General features: G+C 35.0%; 1 protein-coding gene across 2 annotated transcripts in view; it reads left to right on the forward strand.

Moving 5' to 3' along the window:
- The window catches only part of RAB28 (RAB28, member RAS oncogene family), a 63,707-nt gene extending 37,621 nt beyond the window's left edge, over window positions 1–26,086 (forward strand). The window contains exons 5-8 of one of the 2 annotated variants that reach the window (XM_036382654.2): window positions 16,299–16,402; window positions 19,205–19,282; window positions 24,414–24,511; window positions 25,414–25,518. In XM_036382654.2, coding sequence (XP_036238547.1) covers window positions 16,299–16,402; window positions 19,205–19,282; window positions 24,414–24,506 — 275 coding nt within the window. In that variant the 3' untranslated portion in view covers window positions 24,507–24,511; window positions 25,414–25,518. Of the gene's footprint in view, window positions 1–16,298; window positions 16,403–19,204; window positions 19,283–24,413; window positions 24,512–25,413 lie in introns of both variants that reach the window. The other variant, XM_036382655.2, reaches the window with a different exon arrangement.
- Window positions 26,087–26,316: the final 230 nt, after the last annotated feature.

Genomic DNA, 26,316 nt, shown 5'->3' on the forward strand with positions numbered 1-26,316 from the left:
CAGATGGTGAAGATGAGTTGGGTTGCAATGTAAATTCTTTTTAGGTTAATTGGTCATTGTTTTCTCCTTATATGTCTGAGTATGTTTTGACTTCATATTATTAGAAAGTAAGAACCCAAAAAGCTTTTTTATCACTTCCAGTTTGTTGGATATCTCATTTTTATGTTTAGCTTGAATTCCCCACAAATTTCCTACTGTCATTTCTGAAATGAAAAGAAGAAACAAGTAGGACAAGCAAAACGCCAAGTGAGTCATTTCCTTCTAACACAATGTGTATCCCTGGTGTCAAACTGCAAAGCTCTGATAAGACTGGGATTAGAATTTTGGGTATGAATCTCAGAATTATCCTCAGGAACTGAGAAAAATTTTGATTATCCCAGTTTACAAAGGAGAGCAGTGATGACCAGAGGAATGAAAAAGCTTTTATATGAGGAAGAGCAAAATAGATTGAGTTTCCTAGAAGTCAGAAAAAGACAAACAGGTATATAAAACCATGAAAAGAGGGTCGAGAACAATTACATGGCATCTTTTCAATACAAACCCAAGGAAATCTCATGCCTTTTGTTTAAGCAGCAAGCTTAAAATAAACAGAATAAATTACTTTTTCACATTGTGAGCAACTAAACTGTTGAAGTCCTATTCATTGTAGAAGCCAGAAGTGCACATGGCTTCAGAAAGGAACACAGAGACTTGTGAAGGGCTGACCCACCAGTGGCTATAAAACATTTCAGCTGTATTCCTGGCAACCTGGAGATGGAGTGCCAGGCTGAGGAGCTCAGGCTGCCTCAAAGTGGGGTGTGTATCAAGGAGTGATCACTGTAGTTGTACTGTTTCTTATTTTCCTGCCTCAGTACCTGCTGCTGAATGCTCTTTAAGGAAAGTTAAGGAGTGGACTATGTTAGACCTTCAACTACCGGACTTTAAAAAACCCCATATTCACTCTCTCAAGCTGTTACAACTCCTTCTCCCCAACTCCAAGCTCCAAAAAACCTTCTGGGACAGTGAACAAAACACCTCCACACATCCTTGCAATTTTGACCTCAGTGCCTTAGGTTGTGTAGCTATATTTGTGTGTATTACTTTGTAGCTGGGTTGTTGGAACAGTGCAGGTGAGAGAATGTGATCTGGATTCTGGTGGTTGCTCCACAGTCTTATTTATTTTTCAATACAATTGCCTTTGGATAAAGTAATTAAGAAGTCTGGGGAACAAAGAGAAATACTGAGTACTCAGTAGTCCCTGGTTAATTTTAGGCCTTCAAGGTCCTTCTTTAAAGTATCTGCACTTAACCAGTTCAGCTGTGTGAATCTCACAGACTCTTCTGAAAACCCTGTGTCTTGCCTAGACTACATTAAAGAAAATTGTGATACTGAAAGGTTCTAAGAATCTAACATGTTCTTTTAATATATTTTTTATTAATATGTTTTAAATGGAATTTTGATGTTGACATAAATTTGTCAAAGAGTGGTCAAAGTGATGGCCTAAACAAATGTTTAACCATTAGCTAAAAATGTTTATTTACTATCCTAATTTAGAACACTTCACCCATGGAAATTGTGCCTGTGGAAACTCTTAATGTATATTAGAAGAGGAGGAGTATTCTAAGTCACAAAGAAATTAGGTCATCAGCAGGGCTGTGCTAAAATTTTAGTAGATAATATCTTGGGGTTATTTGCCAGGGACTTGTTAGCTTCTTGATGCAAATTCTCCTTTCCTTTTCCAAACCTAGCAAAGGAAGTTCTACTGATCCTTGAGGAATTCAAACTATAAAAAATAGATTGGGTTTGTTTCACTGTTTGAGGTCATGACTGACCAAATAGTCTGGGAAAATACACTTTCAGCAACTAAGTTCTGCTTTAACTCAGATGTAGCTGATTTCTCTAAGTTAAAAATGGAATGAAGCAGAAACTCTTAAAATCAGCTTTGGTTTTAGGAAGTTTTAGAAAGAAATGTCAAAATGTTTACAAAAAGAATTTCCAGCTGAACCCTAACTTACTTAATATTTTCAAATCAAAATGAATCCTGACAAAAACTTATGAGAGTGCATACATTGTGTTCAAATTTAGCAGTTCTCAGTGATGTATTTCCCACAACACAGCCTGGTCTGAGGTGGTTTTGTGATTGACTTCACCTACTTTGACTTTTGTCCTCTGCAGTCATGGTAGCACTGCATGGTTTTGTTCACTAATCCAGCATCAAATGAGCAGAACAAAGAGGAGTTCTTCTTTGAATGAACATGTGGATTCCTTTCCTTCTGCAGTGGTGCTATCACTTGAGAAGCTTTGGAAGTGCTCAGCCAGTAGCCCAGGAAAAGCCAGGATCATCCCTTTGATTTGCAATTATGGCAGCTTAAACTACTAAAGAAACTATCACTTTTCTAACTGATTCCAGGCCTACCTCTTCTGCTGAACCATCTACTTTCTTGATGAAAGTCTTTTTGGTATGAGATTGGTTTGGTTAATTTTATTTTTTTTCTGTTTGTGTGTGAGAGAGAAATAATAAGAGGGAATTGGATTGCTTTGGAAAGGCAGATGGCTGGGTTAGCTTTGATAAGAGTATGGACCCTCATTTGTAACAAATTGTGTATAAAGTAATTTTCTTATTCCCTTGGTTTCTTTATGCATTATATAGCTTTTAAAGTCTTGGACAAGGTTGTTAATGATTTTTGTTCAGTCCCTTGTAGCTAGCCTGATGACTTGGTTCCCTCTGCTCATCTGAGACTGGTTAATACAGTAAAGTTACAATATTAATATAATCCCTCTTAGTGTGTCCACTATTTGATGTTTTAAATTTTTTGGGAAAAGGCTTTTGTAGCTTTTCCTCAATATCTGAGTCAATAATAGCTTTCTGTTAAGCTAATGAAGTTCTGGACCACACGTTCACATTATGATAGAAATTTATGTCAGGGAGAAATGAGCTGTATACTCACTCTGCTCAGAGGTAAGAAAAGTTCTTCAAGACAGTGATGAATTAACTGATGTATTGATTAAAATTCAGAGAGGTTTTTTTACCTGCATGACTAGATTGTGATAATGAAGTATGTGAGTTGGCAAATGTGTAGGATTTCTACTGTCTGCTCTGAAATCATCATATTGTTAAGTAAAAGTAGTTTGAATTCAGTTCTTTGTAGTCTTTGAAATGCTGTGGCTCAGTTTAAGAATTAGCTGATAAATTTACTATCATTGATCTGAATGTGCTCGGGTTTAATTTCTTCTGTAGTTAATTGAAGTATGTTATATTTATTTACTAAGCAGCCTCACTTTTTTCCTTATAAAAAGTCATTTAATATAAAGTTCAGTTGGACTATTAATTTTTTAACTGCCGGTTGAAATCAGTTTGGCTTAGTAATAATTAGTTACCAAAACTTCCAAATGGAGGAAAAACTGGGCTGCTGTTAAACAGGATTTGATACACATGGAACAGTTAAGCAGTAATAAATTGCCTAGTAACTGAGTAATTTCTCTCAGATATGTGCCAATCTTGTCTCTACATTGAAAAATTTTGGAAGAAGAACTGATGTTTGGAATTGCTTAATGCTGGAGGTTTATTATAATAACAGTAATACTGACTTGGCCTGATCTTTGAACATTTAAGGCTTGCTTTTATATCCCAGTGAATGATTTCATGTTCATTTATAATTTTTGTTGTGGGAGAGTTCCCAGAGGGGTATGTAGGAGAAGCACTAAGTGTCTCCAACTCCTTCTTACATCTCCTGGAACCACAAAGGAATCAGGCATGGAAGGGCCCTGGAGTTAACCTGGGTTGGCTCTGGTAGGAGCAAGTAATTCAGAGTATTGGATAAAAGCATCACACTGGAGAGGACAGCCAAGCACAGCTGCTGGCCTGGTGTCAACAGAAGCATACCTGTGGAAACAGTCTGTGTAGATGGATGCAGCAGTAGCCATCCAGAATGCTGGCATGGGCCCTCTGAGGAATTGGTTTTTTTTTTTTTAGGGGAATGCTTTTTATAGAAGTAAGTTTGGTATTAATAGTTCATTTCTATGGCTTCATGAAATAGATTACTCTGAGATATGTTCCTATGCATTATTTGGAAAACACTGTTTTAGGAACTGCTAGGTAAGGATAAGACTGTTTTTTGATGTTTTAGTATGTCCAGATTTACTTTTTTTTTTTGAAGAAAGTATTTGTCCAACTGTACTTAGGGAAGGGGCTGTATAATGTTTAAATAATAGGCAGAACTGTAAATTGGTTGCGAGATTTTGTAGGGGTTTGGTGGGGGGGAGGGCAGTTGGAATTAGTTTTGATTCCTATCTAGAGCTACAGGCTGCATCTCATATCTTAATAAATAGATATCTGCCTTTAATAATATGAAAAAATTAGTTTTTCATATGCAGTAATGAGACTGACTTTGTTAACTTGCCAGCCCTTTTCAGTGCTGAGAAGGAATTCAGCCCTTGCAAGCTCAAGGAGGCTGCAGTTCCACAATTGGTTGGCCTTGTGCTGAAGCACGTTTGCAGCTTGAAGTTACCATTGCTGCTCCATGGGAAATCGGATCTGAGACCTGATCTGGGTTAAACAGAGCAGCCAAAAAGAAATGGCTATTTTTAACATGGATCAGCTCACTGAGCTTTGTAAGCTCACAGGAGCTGCATGGCCTCCTAAGTAGGTGAGGAGGGAATAGTTACACTCTGGCATGAAGGTGGGGATGAAGAGCCAGGAGTGGGACAGGTGAGACTTTCCAAACTTTGGTGCTGGCATCAGTAGGTCTTGAAACTGTGTCTGCAGAAGGAAACAAATGTGAGTGACTGAAGGGAGAATGTAAGAAATGTTGTCTAAGTTTCCATAAAGATTGCAAGATCCTGAATTTGTGAAATTATAGTGAGCTTTATATTTTATGCCTGTCAATCATGTAAATCATCATTGAATTTTAGAATGGTATCATTTAGAAGTCCTCATAGTACTTAAATGATGATGACTGTACTTTGTCCTGATATTGATAAATTCTCTGATGATGTAGTAGATACATGAAAACTAGAGAAGATTTTGAAAGAGATGAAGAAAAGCTGATCCACATATGGCTTGTGGATATATTGGACTAGCACCATCTTCTGAATATTTAGTACACTGCAACTTCATGTCTTCAATAATGCACTAAAGAACATTTAAAATAATATTCATTCAACTTAGAATTTCAGGAATTGCATTACTATAATATCTTTTTTTTACACTCTGTTGACCTTTTGGAATTGTTAAATTCAACCAAAACAATGGACATCTCTATTTGGATTAGTAGGAAAACTTGGTTTTTACCCTTTTCAACCTCTGTCCTAAAACATAACTTGAATTATATAAGGAGGAAATTTATTTTTGAAAAAAGCTATTAAGCCTAGCAGTTTGTCACTAGTAGCTCAGCTAAATCAATCTAAGCATTTTTTTTGACTTTCAGTAATCCTGATAAAAACCAGTTTCATATTGAATCAGAGAAGAGTTTCTTTTTTTTCTGTCAGCAAGTCTTGTTTTAAAATGCTGGGGCAGTCATTGAAGTTCATTACAGGGAACTTTGGAAACTACTATCAAACCCAGTAATGTCTAATCTAAAGAGAAATGTGCTTTTTGAAGTTAGGCACATAGAAATGAACTTGTCCATAGTAGTGCATATGAACATTTTAAAAATATAGTGCAGCCATTGCAGCATTGAAAATACTCTCAAAATATTATGAATCAAATGTTTCTGTGTTTCTTATATGTTGCTCTGTAAAGGGTAGTCTTAGACTGGTGAGGGAAAATGATTCTAAGTGGTATAATTTTTTTTCTTGTTGGTATTGCTAAAATGTTAGCAATTAGAACATGATGTCTCACTTGAAACTTAATTTTTTTTCAATGTATATGCCTAATTACTGTGTTTATGAAGGATGCTGGATCAAAAAGTGAAAGACTATATATATTACAGAAAATTTTAAGAATGTGAGAAGAAATGCAGCAACTAGAGCTTCAGAGATGCAAAAGAATTATTACATATTTTCATGGTCTACTGTATCTGAGTTATGGTTCTTCATTAACAGAATTTCTTTTTCTCAGAAATGGTTACACTAATGCTATTGCTGTATAATTTATAATTTAATTAAACATCCTTGTCTAAACGTTGGTGTTTTAGTATTCCTGTGGGGACTGGAATTAATCTACATGGTATTGAGCATTGGGGATTACGGTTTGTGTGAACACAGCTTATTTTTCTTTGCTTTGCTTTCTCAGCATCATTCAGTAAACATTTTCAGCTGTGTTCCTGTCCTGTGCTGGTCACTATGCCTGCCCTGTGATTTTTATAATTGAACTAATATAGGAAGATAAATTCAGCTGGGTTGTGTTCTCCTGTCCTAGGCTTTTTCTCATTTCTCCTTGTCTTTAGGAAATAGGCACTCATAAAGATGTTGAGTCTAGATTAACACATTTAACTTAACTTTATAACTTAAATTTCTCATTGGCACAAAGATTAGGAAGCCTGAACACAAGTGTAAAAGAAGATGAAAGATGACTTAGTACACAAGTAAATTGATGGCTCAGTGAAATTCCCTGTGGTCTTAGCAAGGGATCTTAGATAAATTTATCTTTTCATATGTGTTTAATTTTCCCTTTGTAAAAACAAGAATGGTACTTGTCTAATTTACTGGGAAGCAAATTAGTCAGCAAATGATCTGTTACTAATTGTCAAGGGCTTGTAAATTGGCACTAGGGCCATATAAGAATCTGACAGACTGGATAAAAAGCAACAGTGAACAAATTGTCTTCTCTCCAGGAGTAGCTTGTAACTTAGGACATGTTTCTGTGTGGAAAGTGAAAACTAATTAACCATAGGTGTGAAATTAGGGAACATCAAAGTCTTGTGACATGATACTTTTGAGAGAGTAGCATTAATTTGCTGGAGCAGGCTGTTCATTCTCCATACCAGAATGCACAAAAGTGTTTCTTGTTTTTTTTCATTCACAGCCCCTCTTGGTTTATTGGGCTTACCCTAAGGATGTGTTTGTTTAGGTCTGTACACTGCAGTAAACAGATGCATCATGAAATCATCTGCCCAGAGGTGTGTGCACCACATCCATACTCCTTGTGCCTTGATTGATGTGTTCTGAGTTCACTGTCTGCTGCGTCAATAGATCTTCAGTGTTACTTGGCCACTTGAGTTGCAGGGTGGGAAGAACACAGTCAACAGTGCCTTTCCTCCACCTCTCTTGCTTTCTGTGACCTTACCCTCTCAAAAATAAAAAAAAAGTAGAGTACTTCCAGTTATGTTTTAATCCTAAAATAATATTCAAGGTGACTCAAATTTGTATTAGTTTAATGATATAATCTTTTCTGAATACTTGTTTCCAAAAATGTCAGCATTAGGGGTAGGGGTAAGTGGTACAGGTACCGAACAGAAGAGATCAGATTCCAGCTGTCAGTATAGTGTTAGTCCATTCAGCCAAATGAGAAATGGTTGCAAGAAGTTCTGCCAAGAATTTATTAAAAATGAAAATGGGAAATGTCTAGCTGGGAAAAAAAAATCTTATTTTCTCTTTAACTGTCTCTTTAAGCTGTGTAAGCCAGTCATCTGTCATCCTAGTTTTGAAAAGAAACTTGGGTGTATTGTTTTTCCTTCATAAGAAATTTTACTTTTGGATGAAAATATGCCTGCTGTTTGTATTTGCAAAGGTTAACATCATCTTAAAAATGGCCTGCCATCTACCAGGCATTAAACATGCCTGTTATTAGGCAAGAATCCTTCACACTCTTTAGTTAACTGCACTTGGTGTACTGAGAGGGAGGCATTTACTTCTGACTGCTCTTCTTGTTTTCTGTTGAAACCTATTTTAAATCTTGCAAGTGTTAACCTCATTAACCTAAGATGCTCAAGAACTGTTGTGTTTTAGAGCTTTAGCAGAAGTGCTGTAATTGTTTGTTGTTTAACAGCATTTGAAAGTCTCATTTAATATGGGATATTTTTTGTAAAGAGAAGTTAATGTAATAACTGCAGCTACTTTCATAAATGCCAATCAGAGAACTTGTCATGCTAAACACATTCTTTTGTATTATTTCCCGTGTTAGAACAAACTGTCAACCTCATCAATTTTATTTTAATGTGTGAAATATTCTTATTTCAAGAAGCTCAGATTTTGTGTCTTTGTATGACCTTTTTTGGACAAGAAAGATAATTCCACATAAGCTTTGTACAAATAAGTGGAGGCCTGTGTGAGAGTTGTGCGTAAAACCAGGCAAACCTCATTCACAGGCATGATGTCTTTCTGTTTTTAAGCAGACACCTAGGAATTGTTCACCTTTCCTTTCCCATATTAGGCCTACATTTTCATGTCTTGTGTCTGTAGGAATTTGTCTTTTGGAAGGCACTCAAATCATGGATTTGTCATTTGGAAGGCTGTATTTTTCTTTATTGTAATTGAGAAGCATATTTGCTGATAGTTCTATTTTTTTTAGAGGAGGAAGTGTTACAGTGTTTTGTGTAAATTACAAGAGTTTTTGAGCTATTTTTTTGCTTTCTGAAATGATTGTGATTTCCTGTTGTAGCTGGAAATGTTAAGTGTAGTTTTTAAAGTATTAAAGTGCAGCACCACCTATTACTCTGCCTTAGCAAGACTTCTAATACAACATTTGATTTGTTACTATGTCCTCATAGGAAAGCATCAGCAGTAGAGTGTTCATGACAGTGAGAAAGTAAACACATGCTTGCAATCAAATTAATGTATTTCATCTGTCTTCAATTAATAACAATCTGTCATGCTATCTATCTGAGAAGTGGCATAAACAGTTTATTTTGTGTTTGGAATAACTTCCTGGAGGTAGTTAATGTGACATGTAGTTTGTCTGACATGAGTATAACCAGATCAACACTCTAGATGTTTTCTTGATAACCTAAAAAAATTACTGAGAAAATCTGTACTGGAACTATATTTATATTTCCTTTTGAGCTTCCTTAAATCAGAGTAGGGGCATAGTTTTCAGACCTTCCATGAAAGAGTTTTCTTTTCTTGGCAGTTACACAATTTTAGTGTGAGAAAAAGATTGAAAGTATTAACAAAAAATTAACTATGAAAAGCTGCAGTTTGCACTCTAACATTTGGGATTGAATATTTGAGAATGTGTGCTGTAGTAATTTAGAAGTACCAAATCAAAACAGATTTTCAAAAAGCTAGCTGATATCCAAAGTCTGGTAGTGCTTCAGACCAGTTTGTTGGCAAGTTAAGTTATTGTTATTTTCTGTATAAATAGGATTATATTGGATAATAATAATTAGATATTAGATGCTTTTTATTTACAGAGAAAGAACCCTTGTGTCCAAATAGAAAATGAAAGTGCAGTTGCTTGAAGTTCTAAGTAACCTATTGAAATACTTTTTAAAATCTAAGACATAAAGAAATAGCTCCATGTTTTAGTGGGAGAGCAGGAGGTTGCTGGAAAGCTACGAAATAAAAATATTAGGGTGATGGTTTTTTTGTTGCTCTTTTTTTTTATTTCACTTTTTCTTTGGCTTGATGGTACAGTTAGGATTAAAACCAGATAATATTGCTTATGGCAGAAGAGGCTTGAAAGGGGGTTCCTTTGGCCAGAGCAATGGGCCATGCTAAGCTATTCTCTGTTGACATGCTATGAGACAGAGGTCTGATAAACTGGAAAGTAATTCCTTTTGCCTAGAATGTTGTTGTCAGTGTTCAGCTTGATTTCTGGTTTATTTTTTAGAATAGTGGATATTTGGCACTCCTGGAGAAATCCCTCTTTTAATTCCCTTTTTCATACACGTTTGCTTACGCGCGGAGGAAGCGGAACCGTCACGTTCTGGAATTAAACTGACTGTGCTTGTTGAGCAGTGTGCACTGCATGAGGACAGTGCTGCATAACAGTGGTGTTGTCCTCAGTCTGCTAAGTTTTCAGGTGCCCAAGCCAGCTTTGTTCTTAAGAAATCAGTCAGAAATTATACCAAAAAATAGGATGAAAAAGACATTGTCATATACAGACCCCTTTTTTAATGACCCTGGAGTATTTTCAGAAGAGAAAATGTGTACATAATTTTAAGCACATGTAAATCAAATTAATAAATTATTAAAGCATTTTACTTGTCATGTCTGTGTGGGCTAATCGTGATAGCTCATTATTTAAACATTATGTAATTGTATACCTTGTGTGCACAGCTGCAAATACTTTGCAGAAAGATTTATATTTCATTTTTCACAGCATACTATAAAAGAACATATTTTTGTGTGGTACCATAGATTAATAAAGATGTTTACTCATAACTTTAAAACTACTCTTAGTTATATTGAAATATGAAATAGCTATAATATGTAAGATAAGTAAAAAATCAGAGAGTTGTAACTTCATTTATGTGTTCCTACCAGTTTTAATGGAAAATACTGTTATCAATTAAAAAAAAGTTCATCTTAAAGAGAACTGCCCCTTTGCAACTGAATCCTTTGCAGTTTTTACAATTCAAGGTCTGAAAGCAAGAGATTGTCAGATTGGGTGGAGAGGCATCCCTTTACTGAAACTCTAAACTGTCTCTTGTTTCTTTCCATACATATGGTTTCAAAAGTGGATGAGTTAATTATCACTGGTATAATCATTGAAAACAGCTTATGGTTTGCAGTGTGATCTCACAATCCAGGGGAAGTCCCAACAAGGTATCAAACACTCAGATTTGCTTCACATGCGTTATACTCCATGCTGTCCTCAGCAAGTACTGTCACTAGTTTCTCAGCTGCTTGGAAGTACCTGTACAAGTTACAGACAGTTTTTGTGTTTCTTCCAAAATTACCTGAAAGGAAGATTCATGGAAAATGGATGTTTTCCTTCTTAAAAAAACCCCTGGAATTTTACATGGAGCTCTTCTCCCATGAAAGAAGAGACTGGCAGTCCTGGGGGAAAGAGAGATAAATAAAATGAGTAGCAGCCTTAACATTCTGCACAAATGATGCTCTGTTGTCTTTGTAGAGTGTGTGCAATTATTTACTTACATAGTTTTGAAGATTATAAAACCAGAACACTCATCATTCTTCTGACTGATTATACATATTTTAAAGTACTTCCTGGCTTTGAACCAGTTGTATTAGGTAAATAGTTACATGTATTTTATTATTACCTTCATTTTAAGACAATACAGTTCTGGGATTAGATATCGCACTCTACTCCTCACAGTAAACTGCTGAGCTAATTATATTGGTCCTAGCTCCTGGATTTTAGAGAACCAGTTGAGTTCAAGTAGTTTTTAAGCTGCTACATCAGATATGGTGTAGTGGAATGGAAATGGTAGTGCGTGCATGGTTGGTGCTGTGTGGTTCATTGCAGGCCATTTTTTAGCTTATGGAATGACACAAGCATCTAAATAGTGGAAGAGAAACAACTTTGACATTAATTTATTTACCATTAGGGGTTTCAGAGCCAAAAGCAGCAGAACTATTCAATCAAGATGGAATTGCTGTTGAATGGCTGGGTGTGGGTAGATTGTAAAGCACTCATTTGTGTTTTATCTAGTACTTTTAAAGGTTTTTCCATTCCCTTGCCACAGCCCAATAAACTAAAATCTCAGTGACTTAATTTCTAAAGTAAATTCATATAGACTTTTGACTTTGAAGAAGAATTTATGCTGTCTCAAGTGTTTCCTCAGAATTTTTTAATCATAAGATAGGTGTCTTGCCTTGCAGTATTTTAAAGTATGGTTTCCTTTTCCATTTTGATTTAGCATTGTCCATGAGATTTTCACTGCAAATAATTGATGTATAATAGCAATTTGAAGGGTAGTTATTGAAAATCCTTTTATAGATCACCTGAAGATATAACCTAATGAAGTCTCTCTGGTTATAACTTAATCTTACTTTTTCGTCCTTCTTTGAAATGTCACTTGCAGTGTTGTTCTTACAGGTGTGGTTTTTTTTTTTTTCTTTTTTTTTTTCTTTGCTGGTTTTGGCTGGGATAGAGTTGGTTTTCTTCCAAGAAGTCTTCAGGAATGCCTTAGAGGGAGTATCCTTGGGATTTCTGTGGGAGTTCAATACTTTCCTCCTAGATTCTGTTTTCTCTTTTCACCTCACTAGATCTCTGTTTAATCTCACCTATAAATCAAAATGGAACTCCCTGGAATTCATGAGAAGCAAGCATTTTAGTAAGTCTTACCTACTTTTGCAGCAGTAGATGTTGACCTGTGCTTGCTCAGAGATTTTCATTGGGTCTGTTTGCCTTGCTGAGAGCTGCAGCTGAATTCTCAAAGTTTCTAATCTGTTTTTGTTGTTCTGGTATCTTTATGAGATACCTGTACATACAGATGTGTATCAGCCTGTTATGGAACAGCACTTTATCTTACTAGTGTAATGGAAAGGACTCTTCATACTAAAAAAGCTTAAAGATGAATGTTTACTCTTGTTTTAGAGAATCAACAAGATGGGCTCTTTAGAGGATAAGCCAGGCAATGGAGATAAATTTTGGAGAATATCTGGCAGCCATGTATTTTTTGTAGTTGTCACTTGAGGCTTTTACTGTGTATTTCAGGCATAAAAATGATCAAAACTGCAACAGCCTATATTGTGGATGCCTTTTCTTTGAAAGGGACTTTGGAGGCTGCTGAGCCCCCTTTTCCTGTCCTCATCAGGCTGGTCAGGGGAACAATACTATCTCCCTCTCTTTCCCCCATTGCTCATGATGTCCCTCTGCTTCTCTTGATACAAGTTTTCAGGTAAGTATTCCATTTAGTGCAAATATATTAAGTGGTTCCATTCTAGCCAGGGAATTAGCAATGTACTCCTTTGACATTTTAACTATTGCTTTCATAATGTATACTTTGAACTGCCCTTTCTGCCTGTTGATCCCATTTTTAAGACATTTAGAATTTTTGAAATGGTAGATCAAAGGAATACTCTCACTGCATTCTCCAACATTTATACATCTTGGGCTTGCCTTAGCTTTTCATGATCAGAAAACATACTTTAATGCAGATAGGAGAGTTTGTATTCAAGCACTCAATCAAAAATACTGGTTTGTAATATTTGTGTGCTGTAGAGTGTCACTATTTTCAAATAGTTAAATCTCTTTCTACTTCTCTTGTGTCTTGTGTCCTTTTGTCTTCTTTATTCACCCCATTGTGAATCTCTAGCCATCAGTTTGTATTCTACTTGGTAAAAATGAAGCTATTAATTTTGCCCTGCTGTTACCCCCTTTCTCATTCCATAAAGATGAAGAAGATGACTGTACCATCTGGCACGTAAACTTCACTTTGGGCTTTTCTCTAAATGTTTGTGTTTGATGTGTGGCCAAATCTTGCAGATTCCTTCTTTGAGACCTTTGTTAGATATGGCCTAGCATAGCCATTACCAGAGTGAAAAAGTTCTCATTTTGTATCTAAATTTCAATAATTCCTTTTTCTTGGCCATTGCTGTGTTATCTAGTCATTTAGAATATTCTGCAAGATCATTTTCCAGGTTTATAAAATCAAATGGTATTTATGTATCTTATTCGCTTTCTTTCTATCCAAAACTTATTTGTCTTTGCTGTTAAACTTTTCATGGCTTAACTGCATTCTCGTATCATTCTTCATCCCAAGATGCCTATTCCTGCTGTTAATTGGCTCATCATATGAGCCCTCATTGGCCAGCTGTTAGTTTTCTGTCTGTAAAGTCCCTGCATTCCTTATAAACATCTTTTTGAGAAAACCATTTTTCTCCTCCAAATCTCTCCCTAAAGTCTTTTTGCTGTTATGTCTAAATAAAAGCTGGACAAGACTTATCTCCCGGTGTGCTAAGAATTCTGCCTGTTGAGCTGACCAATGTCAGATGTTAAAGAAAAAGGACTGGAGGGTAACTGCTCACTGTCTTTAGCTGATCTTCAGTAACTCTATGATTGTGCCCTTGGCCCATGGGCAATGCAAAGGAATTGGACTTTGGGTCATTGTCCTTCATTGACTTCAAACTGCAGTTTTGGGTAGTTGAATATTTATGAACTCTTGAAACTCTTCTTGTGCTAAAAATGCACCATTTTTCACCAAGAACTAACATAACATGAATCACCTGGCATTTTCTGTGGGCTCTGAATGCACACATGGACTGTCACCTGGCAGTTCCCAGGCGTGACAGTGCCTCTACAGTTCAGAGGAGACAGCCCAAAATTCAGGAGGCAGAAAGTGAAGTACTTGAGACTGGGGAGAAGTACTGAGAAGTACACAAAGTTCAAAAACATAATTACATCTTGATTTTTCACTTTCAGTCTGTTTGTTTCTATGATCTTGTGTGCTTTAATTTCTCTTCTGTAGTAAAGGATATACTCTACTGACCATATATTATTATTGATGTTTCTTCATAGGAAGTAAGAGGCATTTGAGGATGATTTCCAATATGCCTGTGGCATTTTTTTCCTGGAAATCCATCAACCTTTTAGCCTGTTGTTTTCTTTCTACACTCTCTATTCTTTCCTTCCTGGGAAAGAGAGTTTGAGAGAGATTGTAACTAGTGAACTTGTTTTTATGAATTTATGTAAGCATGTCATGGTCTTTTAAAGGAATATAGTGGAAATGCTGTCTATTTATCTATTTATTTAGTTCTGTTGTAATTGTGTGTAGGTTTTTGGAGTTCAGGTATAATCAGAGAAGTATAATGAGTGAAATCTGGAAGTGGGGTTTAAGTTCCTTTAAAAGTTCATGAAATGAAAATAAAGAAAACACATTTTTATTTTTCCCAAAAGAGTAATCTCACTGTTGTTTTTTCCAAGCTGCACTTAAAACTAATATATGAAGCATAAAAATAATAGTTAATAATGAAATGTTTTAGGCAGTATGCTGTATTTTATTCTTAAAGGCATTTCAAAAGAGTCTATCTTTCATCTTGGTAGTTATTTTTCAGAGAAAAAAATTAAATGCATGGGTTTTTAACAAAATTGTTATTGACTACAGGCTTTATTTTAGTAAACATATTTGTTGTTCCCTTTTTAAATGAAACTTTATTATGTAGTGGACATTTAGTATTATGGAAAAACTATAGAAACTATACTAGAAACATTAGTGTTAATAGCTTAGTATTTTAGTCCTTCAGAAATTAATGTCTGTGGTAACTGGATGATTTTAGGCCTGTTCTTACAAACAAGGCCTTACTGATGTGCAAGGAACAGTAATACGTGTCAAAAACTCCACATTAACCAAGGTAAGCAGTATAAATGGGGTGTAGGAATCCCCTGTTAGGCTAAAAATCTCCAAGAGAAAATCTCCAGAGCCTACAAATTAAAGACCTCCAATATCATTTAAAAATAAAGCCTTTTATGTAGTAGGAGAGCATTTTTTCAGCTGATAATCAAATAACACTATTATACAGGCTTACTAGATTTGCAAATTTACAAGTTTTTACAAGTCAGTTGGGTCCCTTCCTCAGGAAATCAGTTGAAGTTTTTTTTTCCTGTATTAACTCAAAGAGCTTGCTTGTCCTTAAATCCTTCTGAATATATTTGCCTTATAATTTGACTACATTGAGTCAACACCCTTATAGGAACTGTAATGCAATAAAAAAAAGAGAAACTGTTCAATATAGTTTCCAATTACCTGAGGATCAGATTGGAGAAACTGGAATGTACACAATAAAACCTGCACAAGACTTGAGTTCTGTGAGATTTTGGAAGCAACCAGTGCTTTTCAGCATAAAATACCATTTGAAAGCTTTACTCTGCTTCCAATGGTTGTAAAGTGATAAAAATAAAAATATGTATGTGTCCTGAAATATGCATTTTACTTTTCTCAACCACACCTTTGTGGAATTGAAAGTCTCATATGTAAGTAACTAAGCATCACTGCTTTTACTCAGTCAATTTTTTTATTACAGAGAATGTTTTTCCTTTGCCATGTTCAGCAATAAAATTCTTTATAACTTATTTACATTTTTACTTTGGAAAAATATGTCGATTCAGATGTGCCTGGTGAATTTATTTTGTATAAGTCTTCAGGTTACACTGGAATCCCCAAAATGCATCTTGCTTGCAAACAGAATATGGATTATTAGTTCTGTCTTGTTTTAGTATGTAGCTAGCAGCAAAGTTATTACAAAATATTTGAGTGTATCCAGAAATAAATTTGTACTTTGAGATATGAATTAGTTGCATTTGACCATAAAATTTTAGTTGTGGTTTCATTTTAGTTTTGCAAATAAAATTAGTCTGATATAATTAATTGCTTTTATTTTAGCAAATGATTATAGAGAGAAAGAAACTTGCATTTGCATCTACCTGTAAAGGAAAGTATTATATCTGATGTGTTGCCAGTGAATAATTTCTAAGGTCAGTAACTAAACAGGCTCCAGTGTAATAATTTTTCATTTCTTCAACTTATTTTTAGTTGACTTGGAGCATATTCGCACAGTGAAAGCTGACAAGCACCAGCGATTTTGTCAGGAAAACAACTTCAGTAGCCATTTTGTGTCAGCCAAGACAGGAGATTCTGTAAGTAAGGAAAAACCCCAAACTTGTAGATGTCTGTAGTTTTTTTTCAAGATGCAGCAGTTATATTTTACTTCACAACTGTTGAGAACTCAGAGTGCTGCAGGCCCTTTTTTGACTCCCTTAGTTGCATGAAAAGTAGATCTTTGTATGAATGTGTATTATTCTTATTAAATTACAGTGGTTTCTCATCTGATTTTCAGTTTGAGGTACAGATTTTAATGGAAATGATCTGGCTTATACATCAGTGTGAAAACTGAGACCAGCTAAATCTCTGTTTGCTGTCAGCCTGTAGTTAAGTATATTTCTTCATTCCAGGTGGAGTCACATCTATAGACCATCAATATAGAATTTTCCAACAATTGGTAAATAATGTGACAAGATCCTGTTGCAATAAAAGATTTTAATATGAGTCCTGAGCCATGAGAGACATTCCCTTTGCAGCTCCATTGAAATTTGAACATTCTGACATTTGTACCAGATGCTTTGCAGAGTACATTTTTGAACAATCTTTTGACTCTGAGCTAACTGGGTTATTTGTTTTATTTGGAAGCGTATGAAAGAAAAGGTTCTTTTTCAGTTGACACTATCAGTCAAATTAAATAATTTTGTATTGTTTTGCTTGATTTCTGTCTCATGCCTAATGAGTTTGTCATTCCCATAAAACAGTCTTGTATCTGTCTCCTTAATATTACTGTTGACAAGAAAGTTTACTTTACTTTAATGTTATTGCATAGCAAGACCATGGCCAAGTACATGGAAGTATAGTCCACAAATGGAATCACTTGTTAAGGTCTTTGATGAATCTTGTGCAGTGAACTGCCTAATTTTTTAAGATAATAGTTTTTCTGTAAAGTCTAACAATGCTGCTGTTACAAATGCAGTGAGTCCTGATTCTCTTTATAGTTTGTGTTAAATCTTTGGTATATTTTTTTGTTTTAAGTGTGAAAATACAAGCTTTTTATGCTAGAAACAGAAGAAAAAAAATCATAATACTACACTTAGTAAAATGTGCATCTGGTAAAATGTGCATCTGATAAAATATGTCTTTGCACAAGGAGACTACCAAAATCAATTCATTTTATAATTGATACATTTATAATTTCTAATTATGACAGAATCTTTATTTCAGCTTTTTAATTAAGTCATTAATTACCTCAGCACTCCACTATATATACTGATTGTACTTTTCATAGCTTACTGTTTAAAAACAAAAGTAAATCTGAAGATGACTAGAAAACATTAACAGGAAATCTCTGCCTAAATATCTACTAACAAAAGAAGTAGTTTCAATAGTTCATTTTTAGTTTCAATATAAATTTGAATTATCCCTTTCACTGCTGCTGCACACTGATCATTCAGAAGATGGAGTGTTTATCCTCGACAGTGATTCAAGAAGAGGCATCCATTGCTACTGTGAATATAGACTAAAGGAGTCTTACTCAGTTAAATGATTTGTTTTGTTTATGTCAGATCTTTTCAACAGACTTATTTGCAAAAGGTAATTTTGTGTGTATAGAAAATTCTGAAAGTCATCTCAGGGGCAAAAAAAAATCATGGAAGATTTATTATTACTAACTGTGTTACTGTCCACCAAATCACATAGCTGAAGCAATGCACTTGTGCTTGATGTTTTTTGCACAGTGTCCTCAAGGCAGGTGATGCAGCTCAGAGCACGTGAGAGCTTGGTGTGGGTTAAACTAGGTCTCTGAGACTCAGAATCTCTGTTCAGTGTGCCCTTTCTTGTTGTGTAGATGTTGGTAGAACAGACCAGTGCTATACCAAGGAATTGAGAGAAAGAGCAATTGTTTTGGAAGTGACCACCCTTCATTGGTTGTGCCACTAATTTATTTCTGGTTTCCATCTTGGGTGTTAGAAGAGATTGTGTAAATAGTATTTTTCTTAATTTCACCGAAAATGATGGTGAGCATGTACATAGAACTTTTTTTTGTGGGTGGCAGCTGCATGATGCAAACCAATATTTGTTAGGTATTTAGATGGTGAGCTCAGACTTCGTTAACAGCCCTGCAGATAAAATATAACCTGCAGCTTGGCAATACAGTGTTTAGCAGCACTGCACACTTAAACTGCTCCTCTTGAACATGTCATATTCTTTAATCACGTTTAAAATGCAGTTTTACCTAAACAGTGAGATAGGTAGACTGTCTTGAGATGAATTAAAGCACTTGTTTAAAACAGCATTACCACCCAGTATTATGCGTTAAACCATGTCCAAAGTCTAGCTCTGCCAGGCTGCTGCTCAGGCTGTACAACATCCTGATTGTTCCTAGATACTTCTATTCAGTGAATGTTTTGTAAGAGTCTTCAGAACTCTTTCATACTGCTGTTTTTTGGACATATGTAGTAGAGATTTTGGTGATGTCAATGCACAGTTCTGTTATTCTCTGTTTCAGAAACCTACATCTCTTATTTCACAATACACTGGTAATACATTTTTGTGCTCAACATTAGTGAATACCCTTATTCATATTTTATAGCACCGAGAGTAGGATTTGAGAGGTGGGTTGTGTAAAAGCTTGTTTAAACTTAGGTCTCTGGAGGCAAAGTAGAAGTGTTGCTTAACAATCCAGCATACTGTTCATTCCTTGTACCATTGTTGAGTTATTTTCTCAAATTTTTAAACAAAATTGAAAGTACCAGATGAGGTTTTTTTCAGATCTGTTTTGCACAGGTCATAATTTTGTATATCATTGTTTACTGTTCAGGAATGGTTTGATGTATTTGAAAGAACCTCAAGGATGTCTGTTTTTAATCATTGAAATGCAATTTATTTTCTTTCCATAGGTCTTCCTGTGTTTTCAGAGAATTGCTGCTGACATACTCGGCATCAAATTAAACAAAGCAGAATTGGAACAATCACAGGTGATTTTCCACAAATACATAGATTTTCTAATATTTTATTTAGTATTAAAAGTGATCTTGTGGATTAAGAACTGTTCTTTAAATAGATCTTCATTTATTGTTCTGAAGGTGAATATTTGATTTCACAACAGCTTTTTTGAAATATGATAATTCCTTACTTATCCATCATGATCAGCTCTCTGAAATAAGAAAAAAAAATGTTCAAAAATGAAGAAAAAACTTTAGTTCTAAGGATATTTGTTTAAAAATAACGGTTAAGATTAGTTTGGCAATTAAATATGTGTGCATATACAGGTAGCATGGAAGATATTAATGATATTATATGCATGGGTTTAAACTGAAATTGTTTTCTACAACCCAGTTTCAGAAACCTCTAAAAGAAAGATTATACTACTATTATACTACTGAGGCAACCCTCTGTAATGACATTTGAGATTTCAATTATTTAAATTTACTTAGAGAACCCAAATGTTGCTATTCTAGTGGTGTAATAGCCTAGATCTGCTTTTCAATACCAGGGTTAAACATGTACCACAAAATAAGTGAATAAGTTTATTTAACATAAATGGCAAAGCATTTCTTATGTACAGCTTGGTCTCCTTCTTTTTGAAATATACAATAAATATTTAATTTCTGAAAGTGCTTTGCCACAGCAGTGTTTGGAATCTGTTTTGAAGTAGTTAACTAGAAAACTGTATTGTAAACAGTGAAATTGTAAAATAAACTTACAGAGCATACTTAACAAGCAAATTAGTTTTAAAAAGCTGTAATTTATGGGCAAAGAAATACTAAGTGTGTCTTTTAAATGTTCTTTTACTACTAAGGTACCATCCATCTATTATTTTGAGCTCTGTGATTATTTGTCTCTAAATAATTGAGCACATAGAGTTCTTCAATTTTTCTTTGGTTGTTTAGCTAGCACTGGACTATCAGTCCTAGACCTCTCTGTGCTATGAATGGTGTTCTGTAACTCAGGTGTAAGATTGTAGAAAGGTGTGTAATTAAATTTAAAGGAGGCTGATTATAGGGTTATACAGAAAACTGTATCATTCTAAAGAAAAGGTCTGGTTATAGATTGGTTTTAAAGTAGGAAGCTCCATATAGCCCCAATTCAAGAGTACATAATTATGTCAAACTGGTATCAGATTTAAGTAGGCTTCCTTCTACTTTAGTATTGTAATTAGCTTTTAATTTTGTTGAGTAGATCAATGGAATATATGGGTCAGTTATATTACACAAGTTGCATTAGCAATAGCCTTTAAATAGTTAATTTGCATAAATTAAATACTGTGGCATACATTACTGTTGATGTGAATCCAGGCTCTAATTATCAAAAAAAAAGGTTAAAAAAAAATCTCTGAAAGACCACCACCACCGACAAAAAAACAACAAAGGAAGAAACAAAGCCAGTAAATGAATTTGGACAGAAGAGAAACTTCACTGTTGCCTTTCAGGTACAGCAGAAGTCACTATGTGGTGCAACATGTGTGTGTGTAGCTAAAGAGTGTGAGATGCTTAATTTGCAAAGTTCTGTTAATGGGGCATAATTTTAATCTACTCCAAACAAGCAATAGCTCTTTGTTATCAGTAAAACCTTTGATCCTTTTAAGAGGGTGATTTTGAAGAGATTCTAAGAGTTTCCCCAATGAGAATTATATTGGAATGTCTGTTAGCTGTATCTTAAGGTTCATTGTTGTATGGAACCAAACACCCCCATTACTTCATAAGAACAGAAAAGGGAAACTCTCTACATAATCTGGAGAGTGAAAACTTGAACTTTCATAACCTCAGGAAGATAAATTCTCTTGAGAGAAATTTATTTGTCTGCAGTAGAAAAGCCTAATTGGAGTGATGTGTAGATGCTGTTTGCCAAAAGCATGGAGCTGGTCTTTTGGCTGGAAGGAGGTGGTGTTAGAGGACAATGCCATAATCAGGTTTCTGTTTTACCATAGACTCTTGAATGACAGATGCAGGTCCCTTCAGTGTGGTGGTGGTAGGAGTTTTTCCCTCTTCCATCTCTAAAATGGGCACGTGTCTTCCTTAATTTGCAGGACAATTATATGATGTGTGTTCCTTAAAGTTTTTAGGTATTGAATACTCCAGCTACTGGGCTATAAAATTAGATCAGTGGATAAACAGATGCTAGGACAGAAGCTCTAAAGAATCTAATAAATACAAGACAATAGTAAATGTGACTCATCCGTAAAGTATACAAGTGTTGACTTGGATTCAATCTTTAAATAAGGATTTTGGTTTTTACAAATGTGCATTATTTACACACTGGATTATATATTTGAGTTTTCCATATTTTGTGTAATGTGAGATTTCCTTATTTTGACAACTGAGATGGTTCTTGCTTGAATCTGTTTGTCAGAGAACATCAGATATGTTCATTCAATCTAGGCATTAAATACTGAATTTGTGTAAAATGCCAACAGTCAAATGCTATATGTGTATTTTTTATTGTCTAGTATTGAGAATATGCTTTAAAATTATTTCTAGCACTCGATTTTGTGCCTGAAGATCTTATTTCTTGTGTTTAGAGTCAGTTATGATTGTTACATAGATGTGACTCATAGGTGGATACAAATAAGTAATAGGAATCCCAAACATAATATTTTAGCTTGTATGAATTTGTGGGGTTTGGCTCATGACTTTTGAGCTTTGATGAGTAGCAGAACTGCAGATGCTCTTGTGAAAAGTACGTGAGGTTCTTGGTTGCCTTCAAATTAGCAGCACAACTTCTGTTAGTTGACTGCAAGAACAAGCCTTAGAGATTGAATTATATTTACTCTGCATTGTTTCAGAAAACAGCTGCAGCAGTTTAAGATATTAATGCAGCCCAAGGTATTTGCTGCTGCCCTTTTGGAATGTATTGCTCCCACATCAGAATCAGAACATGGAAGGTGATCATGTGCTTTGGCCACATCAGGGTGAAGTTGAGCAGCTTAGCTTAAACTGCTGCTGAAAGTTGTTTTAAAGAGAAGCTGCCAGACTGTGCTCGAGTGGATGAGGTGCAAGTACACGTTACATTCCAGCAGCTCTCCTTTGGCAGCAATGATCTCCAGCAGAGGAATAGGACAGACATTTGGGGGTGGTAAGTTTTTAAACTATCTCAGCTAGAGCTACTAAACCTTGTCTGTTAAAATGCTGAGATGACTGTTAATCAAACCTTTATTTGGACAAAACTGTGGTGAAACAAAGAACTAGATTACTCTTCATGCGTGACTGGAAAGTAGAGCATGTTTTTTGAGATAGAACAGTTCCAAAATCAGAAAATTGCAGATTCTGACTTATTTTCAGTCCTCAAAATACTCTCCCTTTTAAATTGCAACGGTCTGATGAAATGTGAGGAAATAGCTCCTTTATTAATCAAATGTTTTTCTTTCTGTATTTTTTACTTCCAACCGTAGTGTAAGAACTGCATGGGGTACAGCTTTGTTCCTTGGCATTGGCAAGAGCTAGCATTTTTGTAAGTGATGTGTAGTTTTCTCTCTAATTAAATACTGGTTCAGCAGACCAGTGTGTGCGTGCCAGCTTTGTACAATAAAGTGTTTGGCAGATAAGTCAGATCTGGAATACAGAGCACCTGGACCAAGAAAGGTTATTTCTCATTATTGACAGTGATTTGAACTATGGCAATGGTACTCTTGATGTAGGATCTGATGCAAAGAAGCCCAAGTTTTTAATTACCGAAAAGCTAATGAAAGAAATGTTGCAATGATATTTTTAGACTCTTATTTGGATGAAATTCCATTAGAAAATCCAAGTCATTTATGATCATCAGTTTTTTGGTACAGTGTACCTAAGCATAGGTCACTAACCTGCCTGTGTTTACAGGATGGGATTTAGACCAATGTTTGAGGAACACTTAATTGCCTACTGATTGCAGGACTTTCTTTTGGGTATTTTTTTGCCCCTCAGCTCTAGCCAAATGATTGGTATGAAGAAACTAGGTCCTGTGAGGTCAGATAATGCTGTTTAATGCTAAAACTCCTACTACTGCCCTACATGGGATTTGGCAACCTTTCTCTTGATAACATCAGGCCAGGAGTCCAGTAAATCATGAGTGTTGTCCACTAGATAAGATAATATGAATGTGATGAATTAAGCTCAAGAAGAGTACTTCAGCAGCTAATAAATCCAGGTCCTTTGCCAGGCTATTCAATTATTGTTGCTTGTTTGACATACAGGTTGCTTGTTTGACATACAGGTTTTATTTACAGAGGTAATCTTTAATGTATACTGTTTATATATTCCTAATCCAGTTTATATATTGTTTCCTGTAAAATAATAGAATTTAATTATTTATTAATTCATTTTAACCTTGAAAATATATTGTAGGAAAGTTGAAGTATTTAAGAAAAATATTAGACTGGTTTAGGGTATCTTTCGTAGCAGACTTACCTCCTCTGCTGCTTCTTTTCTGAAATTGTTCTATGAATTTTACTTTCCTTTGCATGTACCCTGTATTGACCCTGTATTAATAATGAGAAGCCTGTATCCATTACCTGTATTAATAATTAGAAAACAGTTTTGTTGGTTTGTCTTTAAGGGGAAAAATGGGAGCCTTTTATTTTTAAATGAAGCAAAGAAAAATCAAAACTTAGAGCATTTTGATATTAGGTTGTTAATTTGGCCACTGCTTTTGGATTATATATTTAGGTGTAATGTGATAGTTATGTGATGGAAAAGATGCATGTGTACAGTTAATGCACTTGTTATGAGCTGATAATGTAGTATTTAAGTATCTTCGACTTAAAGGAGGAATAGGCCACTGTCATCTTTTCTTCCACTGAATTCCCTGCCTTTTTATTCTGTCCCTTCTCTAGCTTTAATACACTTTTGCTGATTGCATGTATGAGCCTTTTACTTTGGTGCTTTGAAGAGGGCATGTTCTGGAAAAAGCTCAACAGGCAGCCCTGGTGCTGAGTGCTGCTTTCAGTCAGACGTGTTGCTCTTAAATCTGCCTAAGGCCTGAAAATGCACTTTCCTTTTGCTTCTGCATAATCTTATGTTATCCATTCATTCTTTTCAACTACTGATTAATCTCTCCATTGTTTTCCTTCTCTTTTCTTTTTACATTCTTCTCCTTGCCCTCTATCCATCATGTTGATACATGGTTTAACAGAATGTTGTCAGGGCAGAACTAGTGAAATATCCTGAAGAAGATAACCAACATCACACTTCCAACTGCCAGAGCAAAGTCTGCTCAATGCAGTAGTTCAGGTATTGATGGAAAACTTGGTTTGTTTCTTTTTTATAAGCTGCATTGCTTTTACATGAAGTAACAACTTTTAAAGTAAGTTCTTTTGGAAGATTGTGTTTTGTATGTGTAAGTACTTGTAATACTCAACATATTATTTTGGAACTTTTTAATTACAACTAATTACATAGTGTTTCTAATAGTCAGTTTGTAGAAACTTTTAAATTCTTCATGTTACTGTATTCAGTGCTGTACATTCGAAATATTACATAGCTGTCTCAGATGGAAATGTATGCAAAATAGTACATTTCTGTCTCCTCATGTAGGAGAGAGCATCAGTTTATCATATGCTTTGTAAATAGAATGCATAATATCTGTTAGATTGTATTAGAGAATAAATATAGCATGTAGAGCTTCTTTTAATGTTAATATAATCTTTAGCCAGTATGCCTATCAAAGCTTTTTAAAAGTATTGCTGTATTTAAAATTTGCTTTGAATTCTGTCCATATTTTCTGATGAAATGCTTGGAGTAAAGACAAAAAGACTTAGGTACAATTTCCAGTTACAATTTATGCAGTTATTATTAAAGAATGAATGGCACAACTTTTGCAAATAAATTCTGTTTTATTACTCTGACACAGAAAAATTTTCGTGGAAGTAAAACTGTATTCTCTGCTTTAGCAAGAAAATTCTACTCCTTTTGTAGTGTTGTGATAACCTACCCAGGCACTTGCTTCTGCTTAGCATGAATAAACCTAGAATTATAATGAGCATTAGCACCTGATAAGGTTTCCTGTAAGGTAGTGAAAAAAAATACTGATTTGTTTGTTATTTTTCCCTTTGTATTTCATAAAAATCTGTTGAATGCTTTGCCAGCATGAAGCTTCTATTTTCTGATTGTTACTGTGTTTTCTTTTATGACAGAGAGTGGTGAAGGCAGATATTGTCAACTACAGTCAGGAGCCTGTGACAAGAACCATCAATCCTTCCAGGAGCTCAATGTGTGCAGTTCAGTGACCACCCTGTTCTTCTCTGGCTTGATAGCTTTGCAGTGCTCCTGCCTTGATGCAGGCTCTGGGACACCAGGAGCATTGTTTTAACAGGGACCAGCACAACAATGCCATTAGAGGTTTCAGAAACACCTTGCACCATTGTCCATTACAAAGCAGCAGGCAGTTTTTTGACTGGCTCAAATTCAAACATGAGACCACACACTTGAAAAATTTCAGTCTATATTCTTTAAAATTATATTTAAATGAAACTGTATAACTGTGTTTATGTTTCATCCTCTCTATTTGACTGATACCAGAATAAAAATAGATGAGGAAGCCCTGCGCTCAAAATGCTTTTAAAGACATTACTGTGGAAGGGTATTTTGCCAAAGCATTTTTAATTTTTTTCTCCAGTTATTTGAACTAACACTCAACAAAATGTTACTTGGAAAAGCTGTTGTTGGAATAATTTTAAACACATAATATATATTTTATCTAGGGATAATTTGAAAGTGTTCAATTAATATATATACACTTAGCACAAAATGTAAAAGTTGTATCCAGTGAGAAACAGTGCTTGAAATAAAGCTGTTATTATAAAAATAGTTACTTCTCTGAAGTCTCAAGTTGTCTCCATGGATGCTCTGAAAAATGCTAGTGTTTTTGTGTATTTTTATTACTACATCAGCATTACTTCTTGCACTAATAGATAGGCTTATATGTCCTTATGAATGTGGATGAATCTCAGTCAACAGTTTGGTCTGTAAATGATGAGTGGGATATTCAACATGCATTAGAAACTGTTGATAGATCAATTAGCATCAGTCACTTTAAG

The sequence above is a fragment of the Molothrus ater genome, chromosome 4, assembly GCF_012460135.2.
Source record: "Molothrus ater isolate BHLD 08-10-18 breed brown headed cowbird chromosome 4, BPBGC_Mater_1.1, whole genome shotgun sequence".
In the NCBI taxonomy this organism is placed as follows: Eukaryota; Metazoa; Chordata; class Aves; order Passeriformes; family Icteridae; genus Molothrus; species Molothrus ater.